Source organism: Erigeron canadensis, chromosome 1, assembly GCF_010389155.1.
Source record: "Erigeron canadensis isolate Cc75 chromosome 1, C_canadensis_v1, whole genome shotgun sequence".
Taxonomy (NCBI): domain Eukaryota; kingdom Viridiplantae; phylum Streptophyta; class Magnoliopsida; order Asterales; family Asteraceae; genus Erigeron; species Erigeron canadensis.
This window is the reverse complement of record NC_057761.1, coordinates 47,887,055-47,906,504: the sequence shown is the minus strand read 5'-3', so window position 1 is coordinate 47,906,504 and position 19,450 is coordinate 47,887,055. Positions and strand designations below refer to the sequence as shown.

General features: G+C 30.2%; 2 protein-coding genes across 2 annotated transcripts; both read left to right on the top strand.

Annotated features, from left to right (window-relative positions):
* Positions 1 to 3,517: 3,517 nt before the first annotated feature.
* LOC122585842 (ethylene-responsive transcription factor WRI1-like) lies at positions 3,518 to 9,926 on the top strand. Its single transcript, XM_043757965.1, has 7 exons — positions 3,518 to 3,724; positions 4,493 to 4,575; positions 5,141 to 5,149; positions 5,800 to 5,888; positions 6,112 to 6,236; positions 7,312 to 7,388; positions 9,362 to 9,926. The coding sequence occupies exons 1-7, from the start codon at positions 3,543 to 3,545 to the stop codon at positions 9,901 to 9,903; spliced, it is 1,107 nt and encodes a 368-aa protein (XP_043613900.1). The 5' UTR covers positions 3,518 to 3,542; the 3' UTR covers positions 9,904 to 9,926.
* Positions 9,927 to 18,037: 8,111 nt separating this feature from the next.
* Positions 18,038 to 19,443, top strand: LOC122606750 (pathogen-associated molecular patterns-induced protein A70-like). Its single transcript, XM_043779611.1, has one exon. It carries the CDS (start codon positions 18,241 to 18,243, stop codon positions 19,261 to 19,263), a length of 1,023 nt encoding a protein of 340 aa, XP_043635546.1. The 5' UTR covers positions 18,038 to 18,240; the 3' UTR covers positions 19,264 to 19,443.
* Positions 19,444 to 19,450: the final 7 nt, after the last annotated feature.

The following is a 19,450-nucleotide window of genomic DNA, read 5'->3' as shown; positions in this document are numbered from 1 at the left end:
ATGAGTAATATAGGCTATTGATATATATGTAATTAATATAATGGTTAGTGTAATTATTTTATAAGTTGGGGGACTGATGGTATAATTTATTTCGTTAAGGGTATTTTAGGTATATTAATGAAAATAATCAAAGTAGTGAAAAAAGATGATTTGGAGAAAAGATAAAGGATATTTTAGTAATAGTACATAATTTTTAACATTACCGAAAATAAAATGGATTATTTCTTTTATATGTAAGTATAGATATAGATATAGAAGGATAGATAATGAGACTAATAAAGTAGGTTATCCAACAAGAGGATTTCACAATAGTTTGTGGAGGCCTTCGTGGTTCAAGTCAAGATACATTAATAAAGCATTTTTTTTAGCACTTTGTTAGTTGATCGATACATTACTAGATCGTCGCACATTTCTAACATGTTGTTTGATCAAGTTTTACGGTTTATAGTCAGTAGGTAAGTAAATGCCCAATATCGTATTATATAGATTTTGGGTCTCAATATTTTGACGGTGTATGGGGAGATTGAAGTGTAACCAGATAAAGAAGGTTAATTGGTTTCATGTTCTATCTAAATGATAGAAAATAATTTCCAACTTTTGAATTAGGGGGTTTGGGGTTGGGGAGAATCGATCCCTTAACCTCTATTTCTAAAAACAAAGTTATTATTCATTTGATTCAACCACGTTACTTGCATTACTAATTTGTGGTTTGCAAGTCTACATGTTTGTTCGTAGAAAAATAAAGTTAAAGTCATCAAATTACACTGTATTTTATAAAAATGTTTGTAATCGGTGTATTTTTTTTTATTTTCATTCGGATCATTATATTTTCATTTTGTCAAGATCGATCTTAAAATATTTGTACATAATTTATGTGAATTTTAGGAAATTTGGTTACCATCTTCGATATTAGCGAAAGATACATTGATGATATTAATGTATTTAGTTATCATTTTAAACTAACCAAAAGTACAATAACTTTAAAAAAATAAATGCTTTATACAAACTGAGTTATTTTAAAATCACGTTATGCATTAACCATTCATAAATATAAGAAAAAAAAAACAAAGTTAAGGGAGAAAGGAAAAAGAGTTTGGTACGTTCTACAGAATCGCCTGAGGTACATTTGGTAGAATTGTATTTTGTATTGCATTCCCTATTTTGTTTGGTTGGGATAATCGAATCCAGATTATATTACATGAACATTCTAGTTCGTTAAAAAAAAAAGAGAGAGAGATTTACAATATGTCAATTGTCAAAAATTACTTAGATAACAAGAATTCAAGCTCTCAAGTCTCAAGCAAGGTATTACAAACTCCATAGGAATTAAAAACTTAGACAAACCATTTGTGACACTTGTATCATGTTGTTTCCGATAGTAATATGTTATATACTCGTATCATGATTCATGTTGTGTTTTTTATTATGTGTTATGGCATCATAACCTACCTAGTGATTTCGTAACATATCATATTGAATAATATCGTATAAAATTGATAACCAATTATCAGTTTCTTATTGTGGATTTCGTGGTTAACACGAGAGAATATAATCACACAAAACTATAATTAAAGGAACACAGTGAAATTTGAATATCCGACCCCCATTTTTATGTTATATGTCTCCAACCATTAAACTATCATCATAGTTGCATTGTATCATCTATATTATAATTAAAAAAGAAGGTTGAGGGTATAATTGACACCTCTAATCTCCCTCATTGAGCTTAATTTTCCATTCTAATTAATTCTCGATTTTTCTATATTAATTAAAAATTTTCTAGACCAACATAAATTCTATTAAAAAATAAAAAACAAATCTTTTTAACCTTAAAACTCTCCAAAAAATCATTTACTAATAAACTAAAACAGGATTAAAATATTTTTTAAACGACACGTAGCGTAATCCTTAGTCAACACGTGTCTATCTAATCTATTTATTTTACTAAATTAACTTTTATAATTGTATATAGATTCAATTTTCTTATTAAACTTATAATTAAACTCTAAATATTAGCTCATAGATACAAAACACATTATAAAGATGATTTTTTAACTTTTATTACTTATAATAATAACTTATTCGCATGAAGACTTCACAATTTTTTGTGTGCGATCCGAAATCACAAAGCTATTTGCCGTCATCCGCTATGCTTACAAGTTTCGATTTTGATATTATTGTAAAAATTTAAAGTAAATCCAAAACGCTAACTAAATATATTATATTATCACCACTGTTTATTATAATTTAGCTTCGATAATTAGTTTACTTTAATCATAATTTATTTGATAATCACAAATCATGTAAGAGGCATATTCAATTTTATTTATGATATAATTTATATAGCTATCGTACATCGTACAAGTATTAAGACTAGTATTATGATATATCATATTATTGTATAATTATATCTTTTGACTTATTGTATAATATTGTAATGTAATATGATATGATGAATTATATTCTAATGGTGAAATATAGTACCCTGTTTATTATGAGAATTATATTGTATTTTATTATGACATATCAATGAGAATTACGCAATATTCCGAATGAGATTCATATCATATAATATAATAATTAACTAAAAGTAATACGTACTAACAATGACTTCTTTCTACATTAAAGAAAATGCAAAAATCAGTTGGAAAAGTTTACTTTTTAATAGGCTAAGGGCATCTTGCACCAAATAGTAAAACAAATTTGATTAAAAATGATTATTTTTTATGCTAGATATGATTATTATTCTTTTTTACCACAATATATTTATTTCTATATTTTTATCTTTATCTTTTTCTTTGTTATATATTAAAAAAATAACTGCCCTAATTATTTATTCAAATACTTAAAATTAATTTTACATGTATCATAATTAAAACTATAAATTAGAAAATATAAGTCCAAAAATAAACTTTCAATAACTAATTATATGATTAACTATAGAAACACTCTCATTAGTTTATATATATATTTTTTGTTTTCCATAACCAATTTAGATGTTTTTTTAATAGAAAAATAACTATATTTATTTTATTAATATCATTAAACTCTTATGTATGCAACACGAGACTAAATCTAGTGTATACTAATTATTTGCCTCTATTTAATTGGTGTTTGTTCAATATTTTGCATAAAATACATTTTACTAATAATATTAGAAATTTTGTAATATACGATAAAAGAAAATACGTACAAAGGTTAAAATAATTGGTTATAAAGATCATCTATGGTAAAAAAAAAAGAAAAAGAATAGAAGCAAAATTATTTATTATATAAAATTTTGTGAATTACTCATGAATGTAAAAATTTAATATATTATAAAGTTAAAATTATACTCGCATTAAATAAAAACTTTGAAGAGTAAAACTTGTTTTTGATCACCTAGTTTCAAAATAAATAAATAAAAAATCAGCTGGCTCTCCTATATATACACCTCAGTGGCCCAGTCTCACAAGTCACAAGTCACCCACTTTCCTGATTCTAGTAAAACCCCCTTCTTTCTCGCTCTACAGAAAATTCAGGCCATAAATCTTAGTGAGAGAATGAAGAGAAGAAAGGTTTCATCATTTTCATGTTCATCTTCTTCTTCTTCATGCATTATTAATGAACACCAAATCCCAAAATCTCACAAAAACAACACTTTGACTACTACTAATACCTCCTCAATGCAAACTGCTAATGCTGAAACCACTCGCAGGAGCTCCATTTACAGAGGTGTCACCAGGTTAAAACTGCATTATTCACTCCAAAAATTATTCACTTTTTTTTTTTTTTTGAAATTGATTTTTGGGCCTAAAATCAGGGGAGGATGGATTGTGGGTTACATGCATTTTGAAGTTTTCTTAAAACGGATTATTATGTTAAAATTAGTAAAATCCTACACTTTAGCAAGATACCCATTTGGTGAAATTTGTAGAAGGTTTGATCTTTTTTATTTTTATTTTTTATTAAATTGGTGTTCTGGGATCTAAGTTAAGGGGAGTATGGATACTTGGTTACATGCATTTTGTAGTATTGCTGAAAAAGATTGATTTTTCCTTTGAAATTAGTTGAATCTTACATTTTAGTAACATACCCATTTGGTGAAATTTGTCAAAGGCTGTAACTTTTGCCAATTTTTTTTAATAAAATAAATTGGGGGTCAAGCAGTGTAGGGGGATATTGGTTACATAGTTACATGCATTGGTGTTTTTTAATGAAATAATTTGTAGAAATTGAAATTTAAATTGTTGAAAGTTTCATTTTTTTCTACGATCAAATTTTCTGTAAACATTTGCAAATTGAATTAATAATGTTGAAAAAAATGTGTACATATTATTGCATTGAAATGATCATTCTAATGTTGGAAAATATTACATGCGTTTTACATTGAAAATATTCTCTATGTAAAACAAATTTTTATTCACCTTTATATTAACTTATAGGAAATATAAGTTGCAATGTTGCATGCATTAAATTAGTAAATAAATTTAGTAAAAATGTTGAACAACAGGCATAGATGGACTGGAAGATTTGAAGCACATCTATGGGACAAGGGTACATGGAACAACATCCAAAACAAGAAAGGAAAACAAAGTAAATATCATTTCTTTCTGGAAAATATTTTTGAACAGTATTTCTTTCTGTATTTTTTATTTTCAAATTAATTATTATTTTTTATTAAGATACCAATTTATTATTATAGTCGATATAATTAAATGACAGAGATCTGCAGTTTTGATTTTTTGTTGTTGTTGTTGGTAAATTAAGGCTATCTCCAATGGATGCTTGAGGTGTCATATCATATCCTTATGAATCATTATACATCTTTATAAATCTTTCAAGTCCTATGATTTTATCTCCAACCATACAAACATCCTTACATATTCTTTTACTTCCAACTAAAAACAAAAAATTATTAGGTAAGGACAACTAAGGGCATGCCTCCTGCAAAGAATCCTTAGTTTTTGACAAGCTTCAATGGCAAAAGATATCCAAGGGCACCTAAGGGCACCCCATTGGAGATATTCTAAATTATTCTGTTATTTAATATATTTTATGTTATTTAATATATATTTTTAAGTTCTGACTCTGGCTTTTTGGGCTATTCTGGTTTGGTGTGACCTCTTGCTGATTGTCACCATGGTTTCTGCTTGCATAGTTTATTTGGGTGAGTATTTATCTTTCTTTTTCTCTGCCATTATTATATTACTTTTTCAGATACTAATATACTACTCGTATGATACTTTTAAATTGCTTACATGAGTGTGTGGCTTTGCCTCATTGATATTTGACTGAGTTTTAGAGCCTTGTGGTAAGTGGATCTAATACATGCACATTGATAATAAATAACATTTTTACGGGCTAAATTTATTTTAGTTTATGATTGTATACTAATTTTTCTTAAATACTCCCAAGAATTCAAATTAGACAATCTGCTACCCATCCATGGCACCGTAGTTGGCTCCAAAAAGTAAATTATATAGGCTAGAAGTAGAACGTATGCCAAGTGGCTGATATAAAAACTTTTTGAAGGATATACAAACCAAACGTACCATTTTTTCTTATGCGTGTGTTGTCCTAATAAATTTAAAAACTTTTACCAGTAAAGCTCTTTTTATTAAGAATGCTCATCTTCCCATTAAAACTATTAGTTGATACTTACAAGTTCGATTTTGTTCAAGTGAGTGCTCATTATTTTGATCAAGAGCATATTTAAAGTAAAAGTATCAAGTATACAGACACATACACAAATGCTTGGTTATAGGGACAATGTACTTAACTGAACATTTGAATATATCATACAAATTCTTCCTTCAGGGGCCTATGATAGTGAAGAGGCTGCTGCTCGCACATATGATCTTGCTGCCCTAAAATATTGGGGGCCGGATACGACCCTCAATTTCCAGGTGCATATAGAAATGTTGTTTATGACTCCTTTCTGCAATGTCTTCTTTCCAAATCTTGCACATCAAGCTTTATCAAATATTGTGTAATTTATCAGTTTTGATATTAAATGTAAACAATAGGTCCCATTGCTAGTGATAGATTGGATGTACACAGGTGAAACCATATTTAAGCATTTTAGTCTTTTGGCTTTTGTATATGTGATTCATCTTTTATTTTTTGTAGATAGACACCTACAAGAAGGATATCGAAAAAATGGAAAAACTGTCCAAGGATGAATATTTAGCGTCCTTAAGGAGAAGAAGTAGTGGATTTTCAAGAGGTGTTTCAAAATATAGAGGAGTAGCAAGGTAAAAAACCTTCATAATATGTAGAAACTCCTAAAAGTACATTTTAATTTCAAGACACGAGTATAATTTGACATACACTTTCATTTTATTTTTATTTTTTAATTTTCCTTTCTCAAAATATCTTTTGTTGATAGAAATAAATGTCAGATACAATGGTGACGATATAGTTACTTATCTATAGTTTTTTAAGATTTGCGCTAAATAGCAGTTTATTCATTGTCATTTTGGGATAAGTATAGAAAACATGTTGAATGAGTTGTGGGATTTTTCATACTTATTGTATGTTACATGCGAATATGTTGGTTTAAACATGTGTTTTTACATGAAAAATTGATTATGGCATAAGCATCTTCACTATAATGTTCATTGTTTGCTCCATTTCCTCAATAAACATCCACATGTCTATGACTTTTACTTTGCGGTTAGAGCTAAAGTTGGCTATACCTCATACCCGAATTGTTGGTCGGAAAAATGTGTGTGAGAGAGAATGCATATCTGAAACTAATGTACTAACGAAGTTCGATAAGGATTTCAATCAACGAAATGCATGGTTTTATTTTTGCTATATGCAATACCTCAAATTTTGATGTATTATTATATTACTAAAGAGATGTATTTAGTCTACAGATATACAAAGTAATCTTATTATTATTCTTAGTATGGACTAAAGTATAAAAACAAATATGAGAGGGACAAGTGGCTTCGGGCCAAATTGAATGTGCTGGATCCTTGCTAGTCAGTTATTAGATTTGATTTTTGAGGTGTTGTAATATGGTTAATTGAAGTTTGGTTTATTTGGAAATGATTTCTACAAGTTTTGGTAGTCATAATGCAAGTTTTTTATGTTTGATAATAAGCATTGGCTGTCGATTTTATGATAAGGTCATGCCGAAATTTCTACTTTTTACCCGTTTTGTCCTTTCATAATGATTTTTCGGTATTCACCTTAAGGTTTTAAAAAATGGGTGTAATACAATTCAATTTCCAAATACTTTTGATTTTCATAATCAACAAGTGTTGTACATTCAGGATTTAAGAAAGTAAAATGTTAATATACATTGTATCGTTTCTATAGGCACCACCATAATGGAAGATGGGAGGCACGGATTGGACGAGTTCTTGGAAACAAATACCTATATTTGGGAACTTACAGTACGTGACATATATATCTTTCTCTCTGGTATATTTATGTATATGCATGTTTATGTCTTGTTTCAAATCTCATTTTTTATGATAAATATTTAATTTTTGCAAGTTTATATGTTATTTTTCTATGGTGAGCCATGTCAACTGATTAATAAAAGGGAATTGTTATTCGTACCACAAGTATTGATATATTTACCACAAGCATGCATTACTGGCTTGTACAGTGTGTTTTAATAGTTGTATAGTGTGGTAAAATTATCAAAAGTTATGGTACGAATATCACTTCCTTTAATAAAACGATGAACAAATAACTATGTAAAACCAAAGTATTTATTGCGTGGTAGTGAGTGGTGTTTAGGTGTATGTTTTCTTAGGTACTTATATAAGTGTTGAGCTAAATTAAAGAAAACCTCTCCATTATTCTATTATTTATCTATTTAATTATTTTTGGCCTCTTTTATTTTTGGCCTCTTTTGAGCTCAAGTGATCCAACTCGCCTTGCGAGCAGACTAATCCCAAGACGACTAGCTTTGTGAGCCTGGAGTCATAGTGAGTGAACCTCTACTAAGGAGTTTATGCCAATGTTAGAAATTGTAACCTTAACATCGAGAAACACGAGTCCTTGGCCAATGTACCATCACCCTAGTGGTTACCTCTCCATCATAGTTTATGGAATATCCGCTTAATTTTAATGATTTGTGTAACTCCCTGACTTAGAGATTGATTTGACATGGTGGATAACTACCATACCCTTTGCAAACAACACCATGGCCACGACTTGGTAATGGTGAATGACACACTACACTGTGTGCCCTTAAACTCATTAACCATTGTTTAATATGGACTTAATTAGTTTTTTACTCTTCTAACAAAACATAACCTAATTAGATCTTGACTATGCAACTTGAGGAGATTTTTAGTAGCTGTACTAAACAGACTTTTAATAGCCTATCAAATAGATCCAATCTCACAAAAAATATACAATTTGCCTAAAAAGCTGTGCAATGTGTTTATCAACTTCAAAAATATAGTCCATGATTCTATTCTGTCTGAAAATACAATATTCTTCAAATATTTAATTAATATTAGTGATCCAATATATGTATTAATTATATGTAAGCTTAATACTATATTACTATAATAAGAGAGTAATCAAGTATATTATCTGATAAGTTTGTTTATTAGAATTTCATATAATATATCATGTAAATACTATGATAAATCTACTTGTTAGTTTATTAGTACTGGTTATACGACAGTGATAACTCTACGTTTAATCCAAAAAAAAAAAATTCTAGCTTTTTATATCTTGATATTTCACTAGCAAAGTAACAATTTTGTATCTTACCAACTGCCATAATGAATTTGTAAAGCACAGTATAAACGTAACTGTAAAGCCATTTTATCTGCTATATATGGACTTATGGAGTACTAAAAAGGTGCACATGAGCTCTCTCTGCCCAATGAAATATAAATTGGTCATAATAGACAATTAGTAGCACTACATAATCATTCTTCTGATATAACAACTTGTTCTGACCATGGTATTGGTAATTACCCCTCAACCCGTAGAAACATCCATTGTACTTTCATGTTTATGTCGTTTGGCTTGATACAATTAGGGTATTGCATAGTGCTATAGTTTTAATTAGCTCAATGTTCCGTGGGACCTATATTCATTTCCTATAGTTTATAAAAGAGTATATAAGGTTCATAGATGTTTATTGTTTGTTAGCTATTAATCTTTGTGCTTGCCGAATTTACTTCTAGATTATTTGGTATCCAATTATTGGAAATTCATAGTCATTCCTGTTAGCATGTGATAGTGTTGTTTCTGTAAAAAACAAAGTGTGTAACTTGTTACAAAATACGATTACACTCATTAACTATTTGCTTGGTCGTACGGTAAGCAAAAGAATGAAAAATGCAAAAATAAAACTATACTCAAGTTAGTCTTGAACTGATTAATGTGTTGTTAGGCACTCAAGAGGAAGCAGCTGCAGCGTATGACTTGGCAGCCATTGAGTATCGAGGTGCAAAAGCAGTTACCAACTTTGATATCAGCATCTATGCAGATCGCTTGAAGAATGTCGTGCCACAAAACGAAGCTAATCTTGAGTCGATCAAAGTTGTAGCTCCAGTGAAAAGTGAGCACATTGAGGAGGTTCATAATGACTTAAGTAGTCATGAGCAACAAGAAGAAGAGACAATTGCAAGTGAAAAAGAAAAGTCATTGCCTGATCAGATTCATGATCTTGATTTCCCACATTCAGTTGAGGACGAACACCCATGGAGCTTGTGCTTAGATTCAAGCTACAATCTCCTTCCGTTTCTACATATTCCTCTTGATAAATCAGGTGATACTCTTGACTTGTTTGACGACACTGGCTTTGAGGATAATATTGACATTCTTTTTGACGGCCCATTATCTTGTGGAAATGAACTGGAGAAAGTACATTCCTGGATCACTTCACCTTCATCATCATCTTCAACGACATTTGATTGTCCCATTTCTCATTGATGAATATGTGCTTTAGTTTTTTATTAGGTTCCCTTTTTTTGTTTTGTTTTTTCATTTTATGTTGCTTTTTCCAATAGACGATAGATGTCCATTGGATAGTTTGAGCTTATTTATGTTCTCTCTATTCTTTGTTAGCTAATTTTGCACCTTTTTCTTGTCTAGTTATGATCTGTTGTTAACAGCAGTGCTGTTACTCTCACAAACTTGTTCGATTCCGGAACGTGATTGAATACATAAATATCCCCCCTGAATGTGAGAGTAACAGGACGAGTTATATGATGTCAACCTTAACCCCTTTTTTTTTGTAATATATAAATAACAAAAGATAGATATACAATGGTGGTGTCATGAGCATGGGCTGGGCTGGGCAGATTGTATATGTTAAAATGTCAAATAGTTCTTACTCCAAGCCAGATTTGTGGTGACTGAACTGGGCTGGGCTGGGTGTATTTTGACTTTTGCCAGTTAACTTGATTTACAATACACTGATACAAACATTTTAATTGATCAGGAAGGTGGCATTGTAAGAATTCGCTACTAGGGCCACTGGTCCATACAGATTACTACTTGAACAACCCACCCATTGAATTAAGATATACTAGCTAATTGTAAGCTATATCACAGCAACACAGAATTCAATTGCATACCAACACTAGCCATGTACACCTTTATAGAGCAGAGCATGTTGTTTAACGAAATCATCTTTAGCGCCCAACTGCCCACATTGACAAGAGTGGTTGGTTGCTTTTCTGTCAGGCTCTTAACCTCTGCGTTTGGGATGGATGTTCTTGAAGTGACGTAAGATGACTCTGAATGAGTGGATGGTTCATAGATTTTCTGAAACTCTCCATCTCAGTTTGAAAATGGAACTATGGAAGTGATAATACTTAAACCCCGGTTTAGAGTATACTGCGCTAGTTAGTTGTACTATTTGGTCTTCTAACAAGCTTCCTAACACTTAAACCAAGAACAAAGTTTCCTAACTCCATCTACTTTTTCATACATGCTTACTGACATCTAATCTGATGATGTCACTACAAATAATGTTGCATTTGTCCACACTTTTAGTTAGTGTGAACAAATTAAAAACTATATCACGCTTTTACGTGTGTAAAAATATGTAAAATTAAAGGTGTGTATATATTTTTATTCACACTAAAAAGTGTGAACTTTTAATTTTACATACTTTTAGTTTTATATATTTTTACACACATAAAAACGTGACAAAATTTTTAATTTGTTCACGCTAACTAAAAGTGTAAACAAATGCAACATTATTTGTAGTTTGTGTAATTCCCCACTACATACTTGAGCCACCATGGGCTGGAAAAGTAATGGCCGGATACAGTGAGAAGTATTAAAATGTGTGGCCCATCTACATGAGCATTACTGCATTAAGCGTAAGTGGACTTCATCAGTTATATCCTGGTCCATGAAGAAAGTAGAGTCTAACTTAAGTTAAGATGGGTCTTGCATAAATTACTGAAAATCCAGCTTATTATCTGATTAGATATCACTCTTTTAAAATAAAACTTCTTAAATAATCCAATCTTAGTTTATGTGGTCATAAAGATGTTTAGAATTGCTATCTTCTATGATTTTATATCAGTTCATGCCTTGACTCCATCGGGTGTGTCCGATGACTTGTCAACTAATATAGCTACTCCCAAATCCCAACCCCAAAATAGGTTGTGAGTTTTACTTGAAATCATGAAATGAGAACAAATGTGTAGTTAGTATGTAAGTGTTTACATTAAAAAAGAAAAAGAAAATAAAAACAGAAACGGAAACCAAATTATAAAGAATCATTCATCCTTAAAGTTAAAAGCCCATATGGCCTCTGTCCCTATCCATACATTGTAATTAATAAGATACGAATTGCATAATGTCTGCATTGATTTGACTATATTAAGTTTCGATGTGCTTTCACATCGAAATATATTACTAGTAAATCAACTGTTGATTTCACCTACATTTTAAACATGGATTGATTGATAGAAATAAAAGTTGCAATTTCGCTTGATTTTCATGAATGTGGCCATGTATGTAGAATCATATGCACATGATTTGTTCCATCTTCCAAAATCCAAATGATTATTTAAAGGAAGACAATGACTCATCCAATTAATTCGTCGTACACGACATGTTTCATCATACACAATAAGTCAATAACAATCTTATATTCTTATGCGTTATACATATACTATATTTTAGCAAACGGATGAAGTTTTCCATGTTCTATGTAATATAGAGGTATCTTTAGTTAGTTATAAGAAGTATAAATAGAGATTAAGGGCCTTTACCTTTTATGTGTATTGTTTTTCAATATATTTTGTACTTTCAGTTTGTGTGGTTTCAGTTGCATCAGGAATAAGAATATTATCGAATTTTGGTTTTCAAAAGCTATGATTTTAAGTTCAGTTCCATTAGATTTTACTAATTCAAAAGGAATTTGGTGACTTTGAATTTGGATTTCATTGGATTGGTTGTTGCTACATGCAACAACATTAACGAATATTTAAACTTTTATCAATGTATGAAAATTGCTTAAAAGCAAACTTAGTTAAAATTAATGCATCACGTGAAATAAAAAAATCAAGCTAATAATTTGAATGAAAACATAATATAATAACTTATGTCAAAAACGCATATCATATACGAATTATTAAATTCTGTACCGCATAGTAATATGATTTTAAAAATTGAGGCCATGAAAAAATATTCATGAAAAACTACAAGAACCATTCACCTAAAGGATAAATAATGATAAAATTAATGGAAAACATATGTTTCTCTATGCTTTGTTGTGTAGTGTGCACATGGGAATGTTGGGCCCATTTTGATGTAGATTATTAAATAAGTCGCGAATATCGCCGTATGAAAAGCTTATTGCAACGGACCAAAGGTGCTTGCATCCCGCAAATAACAAATTAAAAAAAAATGATTTTATTTTAGTTTTCGACAAGTTATTGTTCTATATATGTTTAATTTAGAGAATTTATATTTTTATTGACAGGCATATGTATGGCTACAAGCAACGGATAAAACGTTGTTCATAAACATTTGTAAATCTTGGACACTATTTAGGCATTTATGTAGTTTAAGCAATAAGAATGGAATACTTTGTCGTTTTAATCAAAAGGAAAATTAATACTCGAGTGAAATGTATGGCATAAAAGAATTTTGATCAACTCGAAAGTCAAAACCCTAACCTTGAAGAGGGTATGAAAGCGAAGCAAGACGTTATGTATATGGATGAGAAAGTGGTGACTGATGTTAGGATGATAAGCAAGTTACCGAAAAGAGATCAAATTTAATCAAAATAAAATTGGGTGAGGCAACATTTAAGAGGATCAAATATACCTTTAGAGATTTCATGGTAGATGTCGATAATCGATAACCAAACAAATTGTTAGTATATGAACACCTAAACATACATAATCACGAGTACGCGCAACGGAAGAAATTGAAACATATATGCAATCAAATTAATTAATAAAGACTAAAATTGAGTCGTGTATCTTATGCAAGCTCCAATAAAGATAATAATAATAAGATTATTATTAATGCTTAGGGTTTAAAGCAAAACCCCTCTACGATCGCACACTAGACACCCCGAATAACGTATGCTAGTACCCGATCACAAACCAAACAAACCTTTTGCTTGAACCTTAAACTTCAAAGTCGAAATACCCTAATGAAAGGGAATTTCGGCCACTTCAAAGAAAAAAGAAGAAAAGGAGAGAAAGCTTATGTGAAAAAGTGTGTGAAAAATCAAGAATTAAGCCTCTATTTATAGGACTTAATTAGGGTTAATCATGCTTAGAAAATAAGTTAGACAAAGCCCTTGTTATGGTCGCCCCCCCCCCCCCCCCTTTAACATTAGGGTCCAAATCCATTTTTCAATTTTCACATTTTTATCCTGCTCTTTAATTAATTAAATCCAATTAACCCTTTAATTATGTTTATTTAATCATTTCGTGATTAAACTAATTAATATATTACTTTAATATATCAATTAATATTATCGAGTTACCGTGTCATTTCGTGTGACCTCGTAGGCTTAAATTATTCCCGGACATACAATTTATAATAAAATGATCACACTCCAACACAAATTATATAAAGATAAAGAAAATATGAGGATAAGAAAAAGTGAAAATAACGGCATCAAGAAAACATGTTAGCATGTAAGTCAAGCTGGACGAAAAAATTAGGAGACTTAACTTTGGCAATCCACTTATCCACCCAATACAAAATACTTTAAATTACCAATAAACAAATTAATACAAGTGTCAATTTTGGAAAACAGTAAACTAATGAAAACACAAGTGTCAATTCACGCTACAATATAGCAATGGAATGACCAATGCAAAGCATCAATATAATAATAAGTTTTAGTTCTTTTTGCTTTGGTCATCCCATCACTTGGTAGCGACAACGGAACATCATGACAATTAACAAACCACTTGATCAAGACCCCTTACCTCTCAGTCTTCCGCGATTCATATATTGTCTGTGCCAATAGTTACTCGATCGTTTTATTTTATAAACTAAATCGAAGGAAGAAACATTTATTTATTGAATTGAATTTATATTGGGACTATATACCACAAGCAATTAATTGTACATTTATCTCCAATACTAATATACCAAAACCCTTTTGTTGTTAAACTAACCTCTATTTTGATATATAACATTCTCACAACATTCATTGCCATAAGTGGTAGCTTTAGCAGTTGGACGTGTTGGTGGCAAGCGATTTTGGTCATAATGTTCACGGGAGTGATGATTTTTTTCCCTGGGTATTTTACGGTATTATATAGATATCTTGAGGATATGAGATCTTGTTTTCAGTGTGATGGTCGAGGGATAAATTAGGTTTAATATGATGGTGACGTAACACATTTTCGATGTGATAGTTTGTGACCATCGGAGATGCTTCTAACAATTGTTCTACACAATTAATGTCACAATTAGATATGCAAAATGCTTGTAGCTTTTTTCAATAGACTTGTAAGCATATCAAGCTTAGGTCATATTAGATACGTAACAAACTTTAGTTGACAAACAGATAACTACTCGCTATAATCGTCCCATAATACGATAACTAGCAACAAATTACATAACAAAAGTACATAACATATTTTATAGCAATATATATTTTGCTACTAAAATAATGGAAAACTTTGTTACAAATATTGAAGTGGAAGATGTGCGCACTTATCACTTATAGTTTTGCCGCCCATGGATCGGCCCACATCTTAAAGAGCAGCAATGGACGCACCCAAGTATACACATCGCGAAAGAAATATTTCCCACGTGCAACGAACCAGCCCATCATCCAATAAGTAAATGAACATGCCAATATATTCTTTTTCCCATACAGTCGCATCCAGAAAAATGGCCTACATACCCCCACAACATTCTAAACTAGTTAATTACTAAAATAGAGAGTATTACATTATCATATTTACCGTATATAATTTTTGCTATCTACAATTATAATGAAAGATTTTCACGAGAATTATCTTGATCCGATATCACTGAAAAGTAAATAGTTAAATATGTGTATATTATATTAGAAAAGTGCGTGAGACTATTATGCACCCAATTTGGGTGAGGTTTTTCACCCAACTTAAATGTCTAACAGCCTTATATTCTCTTCTCTAATATCTCTAAATATATATAAAAAAGAAACCTTAATTAATAATTGAAGAAGTATGGACTCTTAAATAAAGTTCAACTTTTAATTAGAGATATTAGATCAAATGATGATATCACATATCCTATTTAACATTTTTAGATTAATTTTATTTTAATATATTTAAATTGTTATTATTTCCTTAATTAAGTTTGTAAACATTAATAATTAATGTTTTTAATGATATAATTATGAAAACTAATATTTTTATATTTTACATCATTATTTATGTTTAAAATTAATGTTTAATGTTTTTACAATAAAATTTTCTTTTTAATTTAATACTTTTTTACTAAATTATACTTTTCTATAGAATTTCTATCATATAACGAATAAAATTTTCTTTTTAATTTAATACTTTTTTACTAAATTATACTTTTCTATAGAATTTCTATCATATAACGAATAAAATTCGGTTATAAGAGTTTTTTTTATAGGACTTTTATTATATAACATTTTTATTAAAATCAATGTTTTGGACTAAAAACAAATATGAAGTCTATGATAAGATATCACAATTATATGTCAGAAAAATAATGGAATGAAAGTTGCAATGATATTTTGCATAATTTTAACTTAGATTAAAATAACATGCGATATATAGATTGATAATTAAGTTGCTTAGTAAATTTCTTGTATAACTAAATTATTCAAGCAAAACGTTAAAACACAAGTACAATGACAATGCAGACCTATAGGATGAATGAAAGACATCCAAAGAAACCAAAACCTTACTTAGCGAAAACTCAAATAGATGATGTATTCATTTTTCAACTGTCTGGTTACTGTTACGAAATCTAAATGGCCACCAATGTAACTTCATATTTTTTAGTGGTTTAATTCTTATCTAGTTAAATTTTTGTCAACATATAATATTATAAAAGTTTAACATGTTATTAATTATATGTATATTTCCCGCATTAATCTAGTTATATATATATATATATATATAATAACATACTAGGATTTATCGTAGAATGTAGATGGTAAGATACTGCTGTGAATATAGTTGACTTGAATTGAATTTAAAATTAAAGAGTATTATAAATCTTTAATTTTGAAAAAAAAATAACGCAATAATTATTTTCTTTCGGGTCTAAGTTAAAAGTTTGAGTTTTCTATCATCTTTACATGTTCATAGATGTCCTTTGTTATTCATTGTCCTTGAAACTTGTTCAAAGTTAAGAATTTGGTGGGTATGTCCAAAGTTAATGACATGCCCTTAAACTATTTCTATATATATATATATATATAGGGTAATTAGATGGAAACCTCTTGATCTCATGTATCATTTGGTACCCACTAATTCTCCAGCCAAACTATTGTCTAGGTGATTCTCAACTACTTAATAATTCCCTGATTATCTTAAGATATTTAAAAATGTTCTATGGATGGAAGTGAAATTAAATTTTTTTTTAAGGATGTGAAAAATTTTAAAGATCCATAAGAATGTAATGTAACAGTTAAAGGACGCCTAAAAGATGTCTTTAGTATTAAAAATATTTTACTTTATTAGAAAGAAGCGTTTGGGAAAATGGATTGTACTGTCTTTTGATTTTCATATGTTTGAATAAAATCTAAACATTTACAAACTAGAATGGAACGTTTGACTACAATCATGTTTATACACAAACACAAAGGTATTTTGTAGTGCTATGTTCATAGTTAGCGTAAGTGTGCACCACTCCAACCACAATCAAAAGCAAGACATCAGCGCTCATAAATCATAATGCACAAGCATGCTTAAACTTAATGAAACATCTAACTATTACGAGTATTATTATTCACACATTCGGATGTACATTACCATTTCATTAAGAATTTTGACTATTGAATTAAAATTAAAAATCAAAATTCAAAAGTGACTTTAAACTTGATTTTAATTCGATGATCAAAATGCATTCAAATGAAACTAACTTTAATTACCCTTTACCATTAACACGTAAACTATTAAATGGTTCATTTATATTATTTTATTTATTTAGGGGAGCCTTATATCAAGAACCATTCTTTTTACAAGAGTCGTGAGAACTTTTAAAATATATATTTGATTACATGTTTTTAAAGTTCATTCACATATGAAACGTTATAAAAATGTAAGGTGCAGAATTTATATATAGTCATTTGTTTACATGTGGAAAAAAAAACGTGAACAAATTCATTCACATCGTAAAAGGCTATTTTGAAAGTTTTGAAAAAAAATAATTCTTCAATAACATACATTTTTATAACATTTCACATGTGAATAAACTTTAAAAATATATAATTCAATATAACGTTTCACATGTGAATAAAATTTAAAAACATATGATTCAATATATAATTTAAACGTTATCACGCTTTTTACAAAATAAAAGAAGTTCTCAATGTAAATAATATTTATTTGTATATATACCACATATAAAAATGAAGTAGTTGGTCTACGAACACATCATCACTACAAGTCTACAACACAAATTCTCTCACAAACACAAAATTCATCTTCTCCCTCCTCTTAACACATATACACACACTCTCTCTGTTTACTCACACCACCCACTGATCCTCCATCTGCCCCTCCTTTTTTTCTTCTCCACCATTTGCAAAATCACATCTATCTTTCCAGATAATATACATTAATTAAACAAGTACAGATGGAAGAATCTTCACCATTATCTATCTTGGCATCCATGAATAGCTGGTTCACTCCCACCATCCTCTTCATCTTCCTTAACCTCATGATTGCCACTATTCTTTTCACTTCCAACTTACCAAACAACAACAACAATAACACACAACAAAACCAAAAAGTTGCACAAAATGAAAATAACCAAAATGACTTGAACCAATCCAAACTCACTAGATCCCCATCTATTCTTCATAGGCTTAGATCTTTCAATTTTCACCCTCATAAATCCCAACAATATCAACAACCACCCCAACAAGAACTTCAACAACTTCAAGAACCTCTAGAAGTAGCTGCTACAGAATATGTTTTCAACCACCCTTTATTCCCTCATGACCAAGATCCACAACCCATTTCCCAAAACTCAAAAAAATTCGATCTTGACCCGACACGTGTCAATTCTGATACTACCCATGTCGATCTTGACCCGACCCGTTTTGAAAAACAGCCCACGTTAGTAACCCATTTTTATGAAGAGAAGAACCACACCATTGAAAGAGTGATAACCCATTTCAATTTTGGTCCGACCGATATTGAAAAATCTGACCCGGACCATGTTGAGACTGACCCGACCCGGATTGAAAATGAAGACCCGGTTGATTTAGTGGATTCCCATGAAGAAGAAAAGGATGAGTTGAAGAGTTTGGATGAGATATATAGTAATATAACTGGTGGGCACGTTAACCGGACAAAGTCCGATACATTGCCGGCTTCCGGCGAGATTCCGGTTAAACTTCCGGCGAAGATGAAAAAGTCTGCAAGTATGAAATCTGCATTTTCACATTTTGAGGAAGAAAAGATTGTGGAGGCTCGCCGGCCGGAGACAGTGAGGGAAAGGCGGTCGGCGGCGAGAACGGCGGCGGAGGGTGACGTGGAAGTGGATGCAAGAGCTGATGATTTTATTAATAAGTTTAAGCATCAGTTGAAGTTGCAAAGGTTGGATTCCATTATCAGGTACAAGGAAATGGTAAATAGAGGGAGTGAAAAGTGAGATAATGGAATTTTGAGTGGGTTTTATGTAACATTTTGGAACACAGGGGGTTGTTTTAGCATGTTTTTATAGTTTAAAGCTTTCAAGTTGAAATCTATGTTATTAGGTTTTTAACTTTTTATATGCTTTTGGCATATGTAAATCTAAGCAAATGTGGGTGATAGAAAAGGCATTTTGTTTTGTTTTT

Coding starts and splice junctions, on each gene's coding strand:
- LOC122585842 (XM_043757965.1), top strand. CDS start 3,543: ATGAAGAGAAGAAAGGTTTCATCATTTTCATGTTCATCTTCTTCTTCT. Junction 3,725..4,492: donor ATTTACAGAGGTGTCACCAG/GTTAAAACTGCA, acceptor GTTGAACAACAG/GCATAGATGGACTGGAAGAT. Junction 5,889..6,111: donor ATACGACCCTCAATTTCCAG/GTGCATATAGAA, acceptor TATTTTTTGTAG/ATAGACACCTACAAGAAGGA.
- LOC122606750 (XM_043779611.1), top strand. CDS start 18,241: ATGGAAGAATCTTCACCATTATCTATCTTGGCATCCATGAATAGCTGG.